The sequence below is a fragment of the Haliotis rufescens genome, unplaced genomic scaffold (assembly GCF_023055435.1).
Source record: "Haliotis rufescens isolate VD_foot unplaced genomic scaffold, xgHalRufe1.0.p SCAF_6, whole genome shotgun sequence".
Taxonomy (NCBI): Eukaryota; Metazoa; Mollusca; class Gastropoda; order Lepetellida; family Haliotidae; genus Haliotis; species Haliotis rufescens.
Genome location: NW_025964334.1, coordinates 32,080,914 through 32,099,570, shown reverse-complemented (window position 1 = coordinate 32,099,570; position 18,657 = coordinate 32,080,914). Strand labels below are relative to the sequence as shown.

The window sequence follows — 18,657 nt, the reverse complement described above, 5'->3', positions numbered from 1 at the left end:
AACAACAAACAAACATAACCTGGGGCTTTCCTCCCATATAAAGATGACACGCGTTAAAAGCACTCGCTCACTACAATAGTTCCAGAGCTAAGATCGCATTGCAAAATAGGTCCAGTTAAACATCGAGTTATATTCATACACACGTTTCATGCACGTTTGGCAGATTTTAGGGACAGTTGTCCAAGCGGTCTAAGACGCCAAGCATAACTCGCAGTGCAAAGTTTTTTCCCTTATCTGTACAGGATCCGCTGGTCATGTATTTTCTCCTTGATCTGTCAGGACTATGCTTGAGTGATTCATCGTATGTGACCTGCAACATTTTCAACTTTGCTCCCTCTTGAAGTTGACCAGCAACAACGGTTTTACAGACGTTGGTTTTAGGTAACATTTTTTAAAAACCTACTAATTTCATTTATAGTGTGTATGTTTATGTAACTTGATAAAACGCCTTTGGCAAGCCTACAAACAAGTTGCATGGCCAAATTTACACCACGAATGATTGTCATATAACAATAAATATCAGGTGTGTTTTAATACAGCAAGTCGTATATTGTTTTCAACAGAAAGAAAACTCGAGTGTCTCTCTCATATATATGAACGCCCTTAATTGTTCGTAAATGCTTCCACTATTTTGGCAATTCTTATCGTGACATTATGTTTGTTGCCATTGCTTAATTCAATACCACTGAGCTCCCATTTTAATTTTCGGAAGCGAATTGTTCATGCTAAGGGACATTAATCTACATTTCTTCTGTATTCCCATTGTCTCCCTTTAACCTCTCGCGCTTTTAGGGAGGTCTCATTATCATATTTTACTGTTATCAATATCATGTTCTTTTGGGATACACTAGTCACCCTAGTGTTGTTTTATAATTATAGTGTACGTTATTGGCGATGTAAAATTGATATTGTGATAAATATACTTTGAAATAAAAGTGTTAAACTTTTGTTGATTGTTTAGTTAACCAACTGGTCACCGATAGGAAGATGGCGTCCGGGTCGATCGAGATCCCCTTGCGGGATACGGATGAGGTTAGTGTAACGTTACCATCGTTAATTTCGTACAGATAAGTTAATTAGTAACTTCATGAGTTCTTGATAATTCATATTCTTGATTTTCTGAGAAGAAACCCCAGATAACTGATCTTTTGGGGTCACATGCATGTCAGCATGTGCGTGAAATTTCGTTAGTCAACATGTGCAGCGTTGGCAGTATTAGGCTATTTGTTTTTGTTTTGAAATGTTTTTAAAAGTTGATGTTACATGTCTGTCATTGTCTAGAGCGTTCCTTTCATGAAACTTAGTATAATAGTTGTTGCAAAATGTGAAATTGCGACTGACTTTGTGTCTGTTTCGTCCATATTGTAAACATTGGTTCCCGGTTTGTAATGCACCCTGCCAGCTCCCTACATATATGATACATCTCATCAACCAGATACTTTATCTGGGATTTAAGAGGTGTAAAATTAGATTTCTGTTTGATACTTGTTTTCTATATGTTCTATGGCCTGTGTTGTTTGCATAATTTGAATGATAGAAACATATTGTCTTGATACCAAATGTTTGATCAGATGAAATATTAGCTTTTTCATTGCACCTGTGTACCTGTTTGGTGCAAATCATTTGGCCTGCAGTTTCAAATGTCTGCCAACATGGTAACATCCAGTTTTAATCTCATAATCATGGTATGATATGAAGCTCAACATGCTCAATATATCAGAGTAATTACACAAAGGCCATGAAGTTAAATACACTCGTGTTTCAGATGAGTGAAAAAGTGTTGACAGACTGTTTCTTCCTTTTATTACTGTTCTGTGTCCATCACAGTATGTAACAGGGAAGCCCAAATCATCCCAATTAGATGATTAGTAGGATGCTGGTGGCTTTTCTGCTTAGTTTTGTCCCAATTTAGGTAGGGTTATTCTTTCGTTTAGATCATGTAGAAAGGAAAATATATGTTTTTGGTACCATGACCGTGTATCATGTGTATACCAATCTACATGTCCTTAAATATCATGTACCACATATTGTTTTGATGTATCGTTTTACCCATGTTTCTAATCATGATAATGTTTCCATTATTTCAGGTGATCGAGTTGGACTTGGATCAACTACCAGAAGGAGATGAGGTTCTCAGTATTCTCCGCCAGGAAATGGCGCCACTTCATCTCTGGGTTACATTGGCTGTAAGTAAATCAGTTTCATTCAGGACTGACAGATCATTTCTTTGGAATAAGGTGAATATCACAATGATCACAGCGTCCACACCATGACGGTAATCATCATGATCATAGACAGATGCTTACTAGCATGATTTGGCTCATTGTAATCATGGTAATTTTACTTTTTCATATTTGTAGATGGTTATTTGCCAGTCAACAAGTCAACATAATTTTGTGAGAAATATTAAATAAGATGTTAAATTGTAAATGGCTTTTTGAAAGAAAGTATATACACATATTTTGGTCATCATGGTCATATGAGTTATGGGATTTTTAGCAACCTAGAACATATGTCTGTTCTGTTATATAACTAATCATAGTAATAGCTACAGTATCCTGTATTTACATCCTAACATTGCAGGCTCGCTGACGTAGTTGATGCATGTCATCGATCACAATTGCATGAATTGATGCTCATGATATCAATCACTGCATTGTCTGTTCCAGACTCGATTATTTACAGATCACCGTCATATAGCTGGAATATTGCTGAGTGCAGCGTTAGACAACAAACAAACAAAAACATCCTAATGGGTGTATGATCATTTCTTTTTACTATGTTAAAACAGGAAGCATTCTTTTTCAGCTTGAATACTACAAACAGACATATGTTGAGGATTTTGTCAAGATTTTGGAGGCTTCACGTACTGATGCTAGTCTGGACTATCAGAACTTTGAGCGTGATCAGATGCGAGCACTTGACACCCTTGCTGCATATTATGTACAGATGGCTCATAGAGAGAAAAACAAAGATGACAAGAGAGAATTGTTCACCAAAGCCACTCTGCTGTACACAACAGCTGATAAAATCATTATGTACGACCAGGTATGTTGATATGAACAAAACACTCCAAGGACAGTCATGTTTTGTTGATGTAATCATGTTATCTGGTTATTATTGACATGTTTGTAGTTTTTGAAATACTATAAAAATTATAATAGAGGAAGGGCATTAAGTACAAAGTCTTCTGAAAGTTCTATCAATGTATCTGAATTTAGAGTTATTATTTAAGCATGATGCATTTTTGATAATTCTTAGCCTTTTGAATGGAAGAAGTCATGTACTTTAAATATCTTTATATTTATTTTTTTGTCACAAATTCTTGATCGGAGTCTGGGGGAAAATTTGATCCTTAGTAACCTATGCTGGTTGTAAGAAGTGACTTGATGGAACAGATTTCAGAGTTGGTGACTTGGTTAATGGCTTGTCATTGTATCCTGGCATGGTTTGTGCTCATTTTATCAGTCACTGGACTGTCTGTCCAAACTTGACTATTTACAGGCCGCCATCATAGTGCCTGAATATGGTGCACTATAGTGGTGTTAACAACGAACAAATAATCTTAGATTTAATGGTACCTTTGTCGTGTAATTTGATTTTTTCTTCTAGAACCACTTGCTGGGCCGAGCCTACTTCTGTCTGTTGGAGGGGGACAAGATGGACCAGGCTGATGCACAGTTTAACTTTGTGCTGAACCAGGTACACATCTTAAGCAAGCAATTCTACAATGATATGCTATGAGAGTCCTTCAGGGGTATTTCCAATAGAAGTCTGTATGTCAAAACAAAGTCAACAGATTCCAGAATAAAGAGGTTAGAAATATTTTGATACCAGTAACCAATGGTAACTCATTGATAAAGGGCAGAACAGGTCCCCTGACTACAGGTGACACTGGAAAGTTACAATGAGTTACCTGGATGTTTTGTGTAATCATGCCCAGATGGCTTTCCACACTGTGATAACCTATAGCTGCAGCTGGAATGTTGCTGACTGAGGCATAAATAATGACAATTCAGTTGTCATTCTTGGACAAGAGGATAGGTATGAAAATAGATCACAGTAGCGTATGTGCACAGCATGCAGATAGTCTACCTCAATACGTCATGTGTTTGTATACACTATGTTCCTCCATCACCTCTGAATACATGTCTGCTCTGCATGTGGTAAGGGATGATCGGGTAGCCTAGTGGTTTAAAGCCTTCGCTCGTCATGACGAAGACCCGGGTTCGATTCCCGACATGGGTATAATGTGTGAAGCCCATTTCTGGTTTCCCCCGCCGTGATATTGCTGGAATATTGCTAAAAGCAGCTTAAAACCACACACACACACACACACACCCCTGCACTGAAAGTTTGCCGAGATGTCATATCGGATTATTGAACAATCTTGTTGAAAATAGATCTTAGTGCTCGCTACAGCTACACAAAGATCGGAGGACATCCCATAACAGGTCATGCCAGAAAAACCTTTTGCAAAGTTTGACTGACCAATGAGATGACTAAGAAGTTGACCTTAAGCAACCAGAAGACAGCTTTCTCAAGTTTTAAGGCACTAATTCCAAACTGGCGACTTCAATTCGAGACTACTCGAATTAAAAAATCATTTTTGACAAAGTTCTGGATTCAAAATTTGAAAAGTGAACAAAAGAAAATTCTTAAATGTCTAACAAATTGCTGATTTTGTATGGCAGTTCTCCCCATGGGCTATGGAAGGTCTTTTTCCATTTGAAATGTTTATTCAAATTGTTATAGACAATGATTTTGGCAGTACAGTCGTACAGCCTGTAACTGTCGTTATGAGTACCCCATGTTCACCTTTTCGCGTTGATTAAAAGACACATTTTCTTCTGTCACTTTTCCGATCTGGTAAGCGACCCTCTGATTGGTGGGATGAAAGGTCGTTCTGATGTGACCCTTGATGGGATGTCCTCAGATCTTTGTTTGGCGGTAGCGAGCACTAAGATCAGATTTAATGAGATTGGTTTATTATTGAACTATTTTCTGAGTTGTATCTAATTTTCAGTCAAGTAACAATATCCCCTCACTGCTGGGCAAAGCCTGCATTGCCTTCAACAAGAAAGACTATCGAGGTTCCCTGGCATATTACAAGAAAGCCCTGAGAACAAACCCCAACTGCCCTGCCTCAGTCAGACTAGGCATGGGGCACTGCTTCGTCAAACTTACCAGGCTGGAAAAAGCAAGGTTTGTATTTAGTATTGTGTAGGAGATTAGTGTGGTCAGCGTTGTTAATGATGTCACTCATATTATGATCTCAGGAACTTTTTCTAATTTGAAACCCCCGGCTAATACTGTCGATTCCAAATGAAATCCCTTGGTATTCAATACTCAATAGAAACCAATCAGATCTGAAATCTTATTATGTTTATTTCCAAACTGACAAATTGATTATTGGTTTATGTATGATACTGATTTATGTGCATAACAATGCTTCTTGGCTTTGTGTGTGTGCCATACTTGTTGTCAGAGCTGACTGACTAAAAGCATTTGATGGTCAGGCTCTATGATTTGACTCATTACATGTTATCATGCTCTGCAGTTTGTCTGTTATTTACTCAATTATTTACCCGATACAGCTGGAATATTCATGATGTTGCTGAGTTAACAACACTCACTGACCACAGTTATTTTTAGAGCCTTTTATCATAATTATTGCCATTAATTATATTCATGTGTTTCATTTCAAATCCTAACTGCCTTCGTGGTCTAGTGTTAGAGCATCCGCCCGGAGAGCGGAAGGTCAGGCGTTCAATCCCCGGCCGCGTCATACCAAAAGATGATGGTACTTGTTGTTACCCTGCCTTGCGCTTGGCATTAAGGGGTTAAAACAAGGACTGGTCAGCTCGGGAGTCAGTATACTGTGTCTGTGTGGGGTATACATGTTAAACTGCGGCATGGTATCTCAGTGGGCTGGCTCTCTAAAATCGGCATTAGTCTGGATTAGTTCAAGCAGCAACACACACACACGTGAATGCATGTTGCTATATAAGTGCATTAATCTTGAACGCTATGTTAAACCCCATTTTGCCTCACCTCATTACAAATCCGAAGTTGTATTTTGATATGTTTTTGTCTCTCTGTTGTAGGATGGCTTTTGAACGGGCCTTGATGCTTGACGCCAACTGTGTAGGTGCGTTGGTTGGCCTGGCTATCCTGGAACTGAATGCCAAAACCCAGGATTCAATCAAGAATGGTGTACAGCTGCTCTCAAAGGCCTACACCATTGATTCCACTAACCCCATGGTCCTCAACCATCTTGCCAACCATTTCTTCTACAAGAAGGTACAGAAGTCATAACAATTACAGTTAAAGACATCTTGATACACTGTAGATCTTAGGGCATGAGTGGCCTAGTAGTTTAAAGCACAATTTGTTTTGCAGGCTTATGTCCCTTATTTGATCAAGGATCCAGTGACTGAGGGATCAAACCCAACAATGTCCCTGATTATGATGTTCAGGTTTTCAAGATGCTGTGCTCTTATTTTACATGAAGTGTCTAAGACTTGCATTGCTATGGGCTTTCCTCCTGTATAAAGCAGACATGCTGCAATATGACTGAAATACTGTAAACGGGGATGTTTACTCCAGCTCACTCACAAGTGAATTTACTCTTTCTGTAGACTCCAGTATTGCTAAAAAGGAAATACGGTATCAGAGAATCACCAACAAGCTAAAGGATTATCAGTCCCAAGGGAAGGAATGATATAAGCTGAAACCTTTGATGAGAGACAGAAGCTTTTATTTCGAGTTGTCTACTCTGTATCATATTCATAGAATTGAGTATTGTGAACTCAACATTTATCATTATGGTTCATAGTAAGTTACTTTCAGGGAAGTATTTGTGTGTGGTCCGTCTTTAGTGACTGCCGTCAGACTCTTAGTATGGTAACTTACAGTGCAAACAGGACCAGTTGTGAAATGACAAGCAAGTGACATCACATCAGACATAACAAGACTGTGACACGCCAGCTAGACAATGTAACGAGTACTAATATTGCTTGTTGTTTGTCTCTGATAGGATTACCAGAAGGTTCAGCACCTGGCCCTGCATGCCTTCCACAACACAGAGAACGAGGCCATGAGAGCTGAGAGTTGTTACCAGCTGGCCAGAGCCTTCCATGTACAGGTCAGACACACTGTGATTCCTGCCATACTTCTGTCCACATGGACCATGTTGCCAGCAAAGATACTAGTGTGGACAACTCTGTTACGTTGTTTTTAATCATGCAAGTGTCCTTGTGCTTTAACTATAATATTTCAAGGAAAAACATACTGTATTCGACGTAACAAGCGCCCACGGCGATATTTGCTAATATATTGGCTTATGAAGAATCCCAATTAGCAGCCCTTCCAATTGATCAATGTACACAAGACTTATATTCGTGTATAATACGCACTCATGTGTTATATGCACCTTTAATTATGGGCAGTTAATTACATTAAGTAATACGTTACCACTGTTATACCGAGGCTGTTGTCTCCCACAACTGCTGCTATAGCGAAATCTACCACAGAGATCTCAATTACCTCATGCAGCACGTGCGTAGCCACCTAGCTGCCATGTGACACACTTCACTCTTGTCTCCTTCGTCTGCTTAGCAAGACGTGTTTTCTCCTGCTGAAGCGTTCCTTGAAGATTTGGTGATATTTATTATAGTTTATTCTCTAATAAACTGTGTTTTTATGGGTCGTTGCGGTAGCTACGCTTGGTTATAATTTTCCCGCCAAATGGAAAATTTTTCCCGCCCTTTTTTCTATATACTTGCGGGGTTCGCGTATGCACGTTGTGTTTTACGTTTCCCCTGTTCTTGTATGTTTTGGGGGTTAACATAACTTATTTCTTTAATAAAAGTTATATGTGTATGTTATATGTTCACATTGCTCGTTTATTTTCTTGTGAAAATGTTCGTTTGTGAATCATTGTGGTGCGTGCGTTGTAACCATGTTTTGTTCTTTGTTTATAGCAAACAATCAATGTCTGACATGGATATGTCCCCAGTATCCACCCCCTCTACCCCTGCTCCTCGGAGTTGTGGGGTGTGCAGAAAGTTTTTGTCGTCCCGGGATCCCCACGATCGTTGCCCGCGGTGCAGGGTTCCTTGCGGGGACACCCGGTGCATCCTGTGCGAAGGTCTGGGGCCTGCGGAGTTTGAGCGGTACCGGCTGTACGTACAGTCCGTCTCCACCCCTGTGGTGGCCGGTTCGTCCGGTCGGGGTCCCCGTGCGGGTACCACCTCCTCGGCTGCGGCGGATCCCCTTGCGGCCCTCGGGCTGTCTGGGGATTCCGTCGCCGCATTGTTGTCGAAACTTGTGGACTCCAAGCTGGCGGCCTTATCGCAAGATAGGCCGCTGGCTGTTCCGTCCCCGGCCTCTTCGGTGGCCGCGGGGTCGGACGCGGGGTCCAACGGTAAAGCGGCGGATCTCTTGGCGGCCCGTGTGCTGTCCGGGGATTCCGTCGCTGCATTACTTGCATAACTTGTGGACTCCAAGCTGGCGGCCTTATCTCAGGATAGGCCGCTGGCTGTTCCGTCCCCGGCCACTTCGGTGGCCGCGGGGTCGGACGCGGGGTCCACCGGTACGGCGGCGGCTCCCGTGGTCACCGGTCCTTCCCCCGAACCGTTGCTCCCGCTATCGGTTTAGGACAGCATGGCCATGGTTTATGACCTCTTTGAGGACATGCCCCGGCCGGTACCGCGGGGAATCCACGACTGTGGGTTCCTCCGAGGTATACGATGAGTCTTCCGACGCGGCTTTCCCCGCATCGACCTTGCTGCGCGGTTTCAAGCCTTCCTTGGAGAACGCCTTCGTGGCGGCCTCCGGTCGGGGTCTCCCGTTGCCTCCGACGTCGTGGAGAAAGGGTTTATTCCCGGTACATGACCTTGCCTTTCCTGAGGCTGGTCCTACCGCGGAGGCCCATGTCTTTCCTGAGGCTGGTCCTACCGCGGAGGCCCATGTTGAGCGGTTGGGTGTCCGTGCCCCACCGGCTGCTACGGTAACGCAAGCTACCTTGCACCAGCTGGACGCCCTCGCTCGGCACTCCATGTCTCACGGAGACACTTACTTGGCTGCAGCGGCCCGTCTGGTCGAAGGTTCTCCCACGGACCGTGACCAGCGCATTTACAACTGCCTGCTCAGTTTAAATGCTTCCCTGGAGTACGTTGCCGAGGACTCTCGGCACACACTTGCTCTTGTTGGGTCCCTGCATAGGCGCCTGGGTGCCGCTCCTAACCGCCTTTCGCACGTCGCCTCTTGGAGCAATTTGGGTGGATTATCAATCTCCCCAAGAGCGAGTTAACCCCTTCTCAGAACTTGCTGTTCATCGGAGGTCGGTTCAACATGGTGTCCCATCGCCTCTTTGTCCCCCCAGACCGGTGGCACAAAATTCAGGCGATGATTGCCAAAGTCTTAGCGGTGCAACAGACTGTTCACTTTTGGGAACAGCTGTTAGGGCTACTTGTATCAGCCCAGGACTGCACCGCACGGGGTCGTCTCCAACTCCGCCCGCTGCAACTGTTTTTAATCCAGTTGTTAGCAACGGAGGTGAACAGTGCGACCGTCGCCCTCCCGGATCGGCTCCGACCGCATCTGGAGTGGTGGACGGTCCCTTACATTGTCTTATCAGGAGTCTCTATGCGGCCCTACCGGGCCACGTTGACCCTGTATACAGACGCCTCTCTAGTGGGCTGGGGCGCCCATCTAAAGGGGGAGGTGAGCTCGGGGCTGTGGTGCGTAGAGGAACTAGGTCTTCACATCACTTGTCTCGAGTTCAAGGCAGTGATCAACGCAGTCAATCACTGGAAGCATCGTCTCGTCGACGCCCGGCTCATGCTGGCGACCGACAACACGACGGTAGTGTCCTATGTGAACAAACTGGGGGGAACCCACAGTCACTCGCTACTCGATCTCACGTTCGAGTTTTACGCTCTGGTGGACAGTGTCCCGTGCCAGATACACGCCCGTCACATCCCAGGTGTGCGGAACGTACTGGCCGATGCTCTATCGAGGCCTCAGGATCCGAGCCCCACAGAGTGGATGCTGAACCCAGTAGTGTTTCAGTGGCTGTGCGAACGTTTGGGTCGTCCGATGGTCGACCTGTTCGCAACGCGGTTCAACAATCAACTCCCGTTGTTTGTATCACCAGTCCCGGACCCGAGGGCCATCGATCACGATGCTCTCGCGTTAGACTGGACGGGCTTGGTCGCTTATGCTTACCCGCCGACAGCGTTGATACCACACATTCTAAGCCGGCTCCGAGGAGTTCGCTGTCGAATGTTACTGATCGCGCCCATGTGGCCGAACAGATCGTGGTACCCCGACTTGCTGACCCAGGTCACGCAGTCGCCACTTCCACTGCCTGTGAGACCGGATCTCTTGATCCACCCTCACACCCGTCAGCTTCATCCAAATGCAGGGCAGTTCAATCTGCACGCGTGGATGTTGTCAACGAGCGTCTGAGGAGTAAAGTTTTTTCTCGCCGGGCGTCTCGGGCATACGTTAGTATGCATCGTGATTCTACCCAGAAGGTGTATAATGCACGTTGGGTTATTTTCACGTAGTGGTGTTGTAAACATCACATTCATTCGCCAGATAAGGTATCTGTGCAGGATATTGCTCGTTTCATGTCTCACTTGCGAGAGACCCGGAAACTCTCCGGGGGTTCCATTGCCAACTATGTCTCGTCCGTTGCTACGGTACGGGACGTTGCTATGGGTACCAGTCTCTCCAAAGAGCCGGTGATACGGGGTATTATCAAGGGTTTCAAACAGCACGATCTTAAGAAGGGCCGCCTTCGGGCACCAACCTGGGATCTTTCCCTAGTGTTGCAATCACTTACGGAAGCTCCGTATGAACCCTTGCATAGTGCTTCGTTCCGGCATGTGACTTGGAAAACAGCATTTCTCCTCTCCTTTGCCACGGCGGCACGTGTATCCGAAATTCATGCACTCGATGTCGCCAAGGTACGATTCGATAGGGGTGACGAAGGAGCGGTCCGCCTGGGCCTGCTCATGGGCTTCGTCACCAAGAATCAGAGAGTCGGGCAAACGGAGAGAGAATTCACTGTAAGATCACTCAAAGAAATCTTACATCCTGCTGATACTGAGGACAGAGTGCTGTGTCCGGTTAGGGCCCTTAAGTATTATCTTAAGGCTTCGAATGAACGTAGACAAGGGCGTGACCGTCTGTTCATATCGTGTAACCCTAATCGCACGGTTGACATTACTCGCAACTCGATTGCGTTGTGGCTTCGTTCTGTCATCAATCTGGCGTACCGGTCTCGGGGGTTACCGGTAGCGGGGTCAAACCCGCACGAGATCAGGGCGCTAGCGGCAACATTTGCCCTACACTCGAATATCTCTGTTCGCAGAATATTACGAGGTTGTTACTGGCGTTCTGACTCGGTTTTTGCCAATCATTACCTCAAACAGGTCGCTGATGCCGTCGTGGAGAGTGTGCACCGTCTTGGCCCGCGGATCGCAGCGCAAGCGGGCACCTAAGGGGTGTGCCCAGCGCAATTCCGAACTCCTCAGGCATCTGACCTTGCACGGTGGTCAATCTGGGTCGACTCCAATGTTCCCACTGCCGTGGGTACAGGAGTTGGGGTCCCGCAAACCAGCGCACTCACACCACAGGTGAGGGCGGCTTTTTGTGTGCTTTGTCCTTATTTGTATTTTGACAATTATGTCTTTAATTGTCTGTCGTGTATCCCAACCTTGTGATGCATGCTTACAAATACTGGAATTAGGTCACGCGCCTAATGCATACTTTAAGTAGGCTTGCTCTGGGATATACGGTCTGAATGAAATTAATTTCCCTCTTTTCGACTGTTTAACCTGATCTAAGATTAAGCTCACGCGGATACAGTGTTCTCATCCGCTGCGGCGATGAAATACCTATCCAGTGGGGCCGTTTGGAGTCACCAATCGTTTTGGCAATGACGATTGAGCCTTACGGTATGCGCTTGACAGTGCTTTGGTATTCCTATAGGGTAACGCCTAGCTAGGTGCATGCGCATCGAGTGCTTCCGCCTTGGTGTTTACTTCCGCTGGTCGGAAGGAACGCTAGCAGTCAGGATTCGGGTTGTAGGTGCTCCCCACCGCCTACTGTGGTAGTCAGCCTCGGTATAACAGTGGTAACGTATTACTTAATGTAATTTGTAGAATTTTCCTATTCGGAATATTCTATAAGTAATACGTTACCACTGGGCTGCTGCCCGCCCGTCCGTCCCCCGAGCACTTGCTCTCGCAGGAGACAAGAGTGAAGGGTGTCACATGGCAGCTAGGTGGCTACGCACGTGCTGCATGAGGTAATTGAGATCTCTGTGGTAGATTTCGCTATAGCAGCAGTTGTGGGAGACAACAGCCTCGGTATAACAGTGGTAACGTATTACTTATAGAATATTCCGAATAGGAAAATTCTACAAAATTCTGGAAAATATATCTGTTGTGTATAATACACACTGATTCTTCTTTTGTATCATTTCAGGCTGTCAGCATAAACCACGAAATTTACGATCTTTCAACTCTGTTTCTTTTTCTCACTAAAAATTATATTCTAATAAGAGCCCCCTATTTCTAATTTTGAGAGTGCCCTGGGCGCATATTACATCAAATACGGTACACGGTGGGGATAGAGCAAACTTTATTTCTTTTTGATATAATGGTTATAGACCTTGAGTCTACTGTTTCACACTGTGAGTTATACATATGTGACTTGAGACAGATCCTACCATATTATTAGTAAGAAAGTTACGAGTCTGAAGAAATCGGGTTGTAATCATGGTACTGCTTGTCTGATATCTATATGGGTCAGATTTGTAATTGACTCTTCAATCAACCGCCTTGTGTAAAAGGCAAGGGGTAACCTAGTGGTTTAAGCTGTGTCTTTTACCCTTCAAATAATGGGGCTGGTTGTAGCCTTATGATTAAAACTATAGACAGGTTTTCTTGACTTTGAGTGATGGGTGTTTGAGGTGTGTCTGTTGAATGTTTCAGGGCGACTATGACCAGGCCTTCCAGTACTATTACCAGTCTACACAGTTCTCACCCGGCAACTTTGTGCTTCCCTTCTTTGGACTTGGTCAGATGTACATCTACAGAGGAGATAATGACAATGTACGTTTTGCGTCTGTCCATGGTTCTTGTTCATATCTTTTGATATTTGTTGTAATGACATCTGCACTCATAAGTTTTAGGTATTTCAGAACATGTCTTGCAGCAGCAGGTTTTTTACTTATCCTGCATTACTCCTTAATGCATATTACTGCTTGTTCCTTTGGTCACATGGGAGCTGTGTGATAGGGTTGGCCTTTCAGCTAGTTGGAACCACTTCTTCAAGCAAAGACCTTCACACAGCTCTTTTCTCTGTCAAAAACAAGCAGTAATATGCATTAAGGAGTAATGCAGGATAAGTATACAAATATAAAAAAAATATCTAGGATTTTACTAGCTTTAAATATAGTAAACTATGTTTATGACAAACACCCTTATAACGAACTGATGGATAAAACGAACTGTTCTTTTGATCCCGGTCATATTCCATATATTTTATCATGTAAAGTTGATGGATATATAACGAACACGCTCATAACGAAATAACAGATATAGCGATCTCTCCTTGTGGTTCCATGTGTACTCTGTCAATGCTAATGTTTAAGTGTATAACGAACTGTTAATCCCTGAGCTGAGCTGCCCACGTGTCACCAATTTGCCTATCAAAACATCTGCGGCCTAGTGCGGCTGTTCAAAGCGTCAATAAATAACTGGAGGCAATTGATTTACTCTAAAGCACTGACACCCTGTCACTGTCCTCAAATTACACCCTCAAGTAACAGTAGTAACACAGTGATTGAAGTGGATATATTGTGTACGTGTACAGTGCACACTTTTGTTATTTATCGAGTAACATGATGTCACATGACTTGATAAAAGATGTCTGACGGTCATCGGTCATCCGGATATAACAAACTAAAATTATTGGTTCGTTATGACCATAGTTTACTGTATGTATTTTACAAATGAGTTAAGTTCTTCTCATGATTATTGTTATAATTATGATTCTTTTGATAATGATGTTATTGAAACAGTCTTATGTAAGTAAAGATAATAATGATAGGCCCTGTAAATAGTTTAAGACTCCACTCTACGTATGCTCAAAGCACATGACATTACCCTGGTGAAGAGATCAGTGTGCATTCCTAGTTGCATTATCAGCTCCCTGGGGAGTATACTACCCAAGCTGCACTAGAAGGGTTTGCATTCACTCCACAATCTCACCCAAGAGGGAACCCATTTGCTGATGGTTGAATAGAGGCACAGTTTGAACACATGGAGGCACCAATGTGTTAATTAACCCACGTTTAGTGCAAGCAGGACCAATACCCTAGAATCTATCCATATTTGAGCTTGCAGAGCAGTCACCGATCCAACTACTTTGAACAGCAATCATTGCTTTACTTCACTCATCTGTGACAGCAATCATTGCTTTACTTCACTCATCTGTGACCTGTATGCTAAGGACAGGACCAAGTAATACCACTTCAGTTGTACATCTGAGGACTGGTTGAAATTATAAGTATAAGCATTAAGACTTTAAGTATTCCTAAATGCTCTGATGTTTTGATATCATGGAGGGGTGTTGCAAAGAGGGAGAGAAGGTTTAAAGACCTAGATATGTTTACCAGGCCTCCCAGTGTTTTGAGAAGGTGCTGAAGGCTCAGCCCGGCAACTATGAGACGATGAAGATCCTTGGGTCACTGTATGCCAACTCCCCAGAGTCTGAACGCAGAGACACAGCAAAAGTGAGTTACAAATCACATCGATGTTAGAAGTGGCGTGTTTAGGAAAATATGTTTGATTAAATTCTAGTTTGAAAACTTTGTATCAGTACTATACTCAATGTTGTAAGAATGATCCTTTATCACAAGTCTTCCTCTCCTCATGTATCCACTCACTGTTGATAAACTGACTGGCTGCCTAACAAGTCTGCTTGAGGTAGTGAAGGCCGTCAATAGGTGGCACCATCACATAGGGTAGTCAATGTCATTTAATGTGTGCTTCAGTGACTTTGTCCAAGTACCATTACATGGGGTAGTCAATGTTATTTTATGTTTGCTTCAGTGACTTTGTCCAAGTACCATTACATAGGGTAGTCAATGTCATTTAATGTGTGCTTCAGTGACTTTGTCCAAGTACCATTACATAGGGTAGTCAATGTCATTTAATGTGTGCTTCAGTGACTTTGTCCAAGTACCATTACATAGGGTAGTCAATGTTATTATCCCCCGCCGCGCGAAAGCGCGAAGCGGGGGATATAGTATTCACGACCGTCCGTACGTCCGTCCCACCTGTTTGTTGCCGCGATATCTCAAGAACTAAACACTGGATTGTCTTCATATTTGGAACTATGGTGTATATACAGACTCCGCAGACACCAGTCGGTTTTGGTGACCTTGATCCCATTTTCAAGGTCACAGCAGACAAATCTGCTTTTAGAGTTGGAAAACGGTGTTGCCGCGATATCTCAAGAACTAAACACTGGATTGTCTTCATATTTGGAACTATGGTGTATATACAGACTCCGCAGACACCAGTCGGTTTTGGTGACCTTGATCCCATTTTCAAGGTCACAGCAGACAAATCTGCTTTTAGAGTTGGAAAACGGTGTTGCCGCGATATCTCAAGAACTAAACACTGGATTGTCTTCATATTTGGAACTATGGTGTATATACAGACACCGCAGGCACCAGTCGGTTTTGGTGACCTTGACCCCATTTTCAAGGTCACAGCAGGCAAATCTGCTTTTGGAGTTGGAAAACGGTGTTGCCGCGATATCTCAAGAACTAAACACTGGATTGTCTTCATATTTGGAACTATAGTGTATATACAGACTCCGCAGACACCAGTCGGTTTTGGTGACCTTGATCCCATTTTCAAGGTCACAGCAGGCAAATCTGCTTTTAGAGTTGGAAAACGGTGTTGCCGCGATATCTCAAGAACTAAACCTCTCGATTGTCTTCATATTTGGAACTATGGTGTATATACAGACACCGCAGACACCAGTCGGTTTTGGTGACCTTGACCCCATTTTCAAGGTCACAGCAGGCAAATCTGCTTTTGGAGTTAGAAAACGGTGTTGCCGCGATATCTCAAGAACTAATCGCTGGATTGTCTTCATATTTGGAACTATAGTGTATATACAGACACCGCATACACCTGTCAGATTTGGTGACCTTGACCCCATTTTCAAGGTCACAGCAGGCAAATCTGTTTTTGGAGTTGGAAAACGGTGTTGCCACAATATCTCAAGAACTAATCGCTGGATTGTCTTCATATTTGGTACTATGGTGTATATGGCGGGGGATATTTCGTCACTCTGTGACAAATACTTGTTTTATGTTTGCTTCAGTGACTTTGTCCAAGTACCTTTACATAGGGTAGTCAATGTAATTTAATGTGTGCTTCAGTGACTTTGTCCAAGTACCATTACATAGGGTAGTCAATGTTATTTCATGTGTGCTTCAGTGACTTTGTCCAAGTACCTTTACATAGGGTAGTCAATGTTATTTTATGTGTGCTTCAGTGACTTTGTCCAAGTACCATTACATAGGGTAGTCAATGTCATTTTATGTGTGCTTCAGTGACTTACCCAAGTACGTTAAAGGTTGGGTTTGCAGTTGGAATTGAAAATCCACATTTTCAAGAGGTTACCCTGACTGTTTATCATTGATTAGATGTACAACAAGCCTTTAATACTGCTACCTAACTCTTACTAATTTAGCAAATAATGTTGTTTGCTTATGAATAGATACCATCAACAATATAAATCAACTCGAGTCTTAATCATGTTAACTTACATCCGTGTGCAAATATTTGATTCTGCTTTCCGTAGTAGTAATGTGAAACACACTTCTTCTCAGCAACACTTGAAGAAGGTGACTGAACAGTTCCCGGATGATGTCGAGGCCTGGATTGAGCTGGCACAGATTCTGGAACAGTCCGACGTACAGGTCAGTTGAAATCCTCCTCCCAATCATTCCTGGCCTGCCTCTGTGGTCTAGTGGTCTAGTGACTGCCCAGAGTGTGGAAGGTCAGTGGTTTGATATTCCCTGGCCACGACATACCTTAATATGTTAAAAGATTTTACTTGTTGTTTCCCTGCCTGGCTCTCGGCATTTAAAGGATTAAATAGGGACTGGTTGGGTAAGTCAGGTATCCATCTTAAACTGCAGCGTGGTATATCAGTGGGCTAGTCCTACGAAACCGGCATACGTTTGGACTAGTGCATTTAGCCAGACACACATGTCCATGCTAATCTCTATATTAACCCATTTCACTGCACCACCTCCCAATCAATTTAAGAATTTCATTAATGGAGTCATTCCTTGAGACACATTTTCATTTTACATATTTTAGGAAAACTTCACATGCACTACCACAAAACTTGGGTAATAGTGTGCATGGTTACTTGGGTAGTATATTTTGACCAGCCGTAGCTGGAAACATTGTTTACTTACAGAAAATATGTTTGTGTAACTCAAAAAGCAGACACGATTTCAGATTATTATTTGAAACTGCTTTACTGAAGATCAGACACTAGTTACTGATCATGAAAGTCATTCAGTATGACCTCTGCCTTCTAGGGTGCATTGTCAGCATATGGAACAGCAACACGTATCCTGAAGGAGAAAGTTCAGGCCGATGTACCTCCTGAGATCCTCAACAATGTTGCTGCCCTCCACTTCAGGCTCGGCAACTACCAAGAGGCCAAGGTAACCATGGAAACTGATGTGGAACGTCTTTTGGTCTGTCTTGTTAAGAGGGGAACGGGTGGCCCAGTCGTCTAAGGTGCTGCGATTCGCTGTGCAGAGTTGCGTCCCTTGGGAACGCCAGAAACCTATGATTGTGGGTTCGAATCCCGGTTCGCCCATGATTATGTTTCTAGGTTTGTCAGCACCATACCCGTGCTCATAAAACACCTTCTTTTCCCACTGTTCTTGTGTATATCATTTGTGTCATTAATGCCCATATACACATATCAACTTCTATTTTCTACAGAAGTATTATGAAGCATCATTAGAGAGATCTCGGAACGAGGCTCAACATGATGAAACCTACTACAGCGCCATCTCCGTGACAACCACATACAACCTGGCACGACTGTACGAGGCGCTGAATGAGTATGATAAAGCGGACAAACTCTACAGGAACATCCTCAGGGAGCATCCTAACTATGTAGACTGTAAGTGGATGGAATGATTGCACTACTGCTCAACTAACTCCAGAAACAACATGACCTGACATTTGAGTCTGTAGTTTGAGACTTTCGCCACTAGTCTTAAGCCCAAGTCTGGTAAAATTCTGTTTGTTCTCATCTCAGCTGGTAATAGTCCATATGATAACTCTAAAGTGTACTGAACATGATGATAAGAGCCAAGTTTGGGCTAGTAGACTCAAATGTTTTTGGCATATACTGAATCTGCGGATCTACATCACCCGTACAGTCATTAACAATAAAAGGTGTAGAAGATTCGCTGTGCAGAGTCACGTCCCTTGGGCACGCCAGAAACCTATGATTGTGGGTTTGAATCCCGGTTCAAATCCCAGTTAGCCCCAGTAATGTTTCTAGGTTTGTCAGCAC

At 43.5% G+C, this 18,657-nt stretch overlaps 1 protein-coding gene across 1 annotated transcript in view; it reads left to right on the top strand.

Moving 5' to 3' along the window:
- The first annotated feature begins 363 nt into the window (after positions 1-363).
- LOC124119323 (RNA polymerase-associated protein CTR9 homolog) overlaps positions 364-18,657 on the top strand; it is a 46,618-nt gene continuing 28,324 nt past the window's right edge. The window contains exons 1-13 of the mRNA XM_046481808.2: positions 364-381; positions 962-1,032; positions 2,088-2,186; positions 2,809-3,048; positions 3,613-3,702; positions 5,027-5,205; positions 6,108-6,303; positions 7,040-7,147; positions 13,014-13,133; positions 14,702-14,818; positions 16,937-17,026; positions 17,660-17,788; positions 18,075-18,258. Of these exons, the coding sequence (XP_046337764.1) occupies positions 988-1,032; positions 2,088-2,186; positions 2,809-3,048; positions 3,613-3,702; positions 5,027-5,205; positions 6,108-6,303; positions 7,040-7,147; positions 13,014-13,133; positions 14,702-14,818; positions 16,937-17,026; positions 17,660-17,788; positions 18,075-18,258 (1,597 nt within the window). The 5' untranslated portion in view covers positions 364-381; positions 962-987. The remainder of the gene's footprint in view (positions 382-961; positions 1,033-2,087; positions 2,187-2,808; positions 3,049-3,612; positions 3,703-5,026; positions 5,206-6,107; positions 6,304-7,039; positions 7,148-13,013; positions 13,134-14,701; positions 14,819-16,936; positions 17,027-17,659; positions 17,789-18,074; positions 18,259-18,657) is intronic.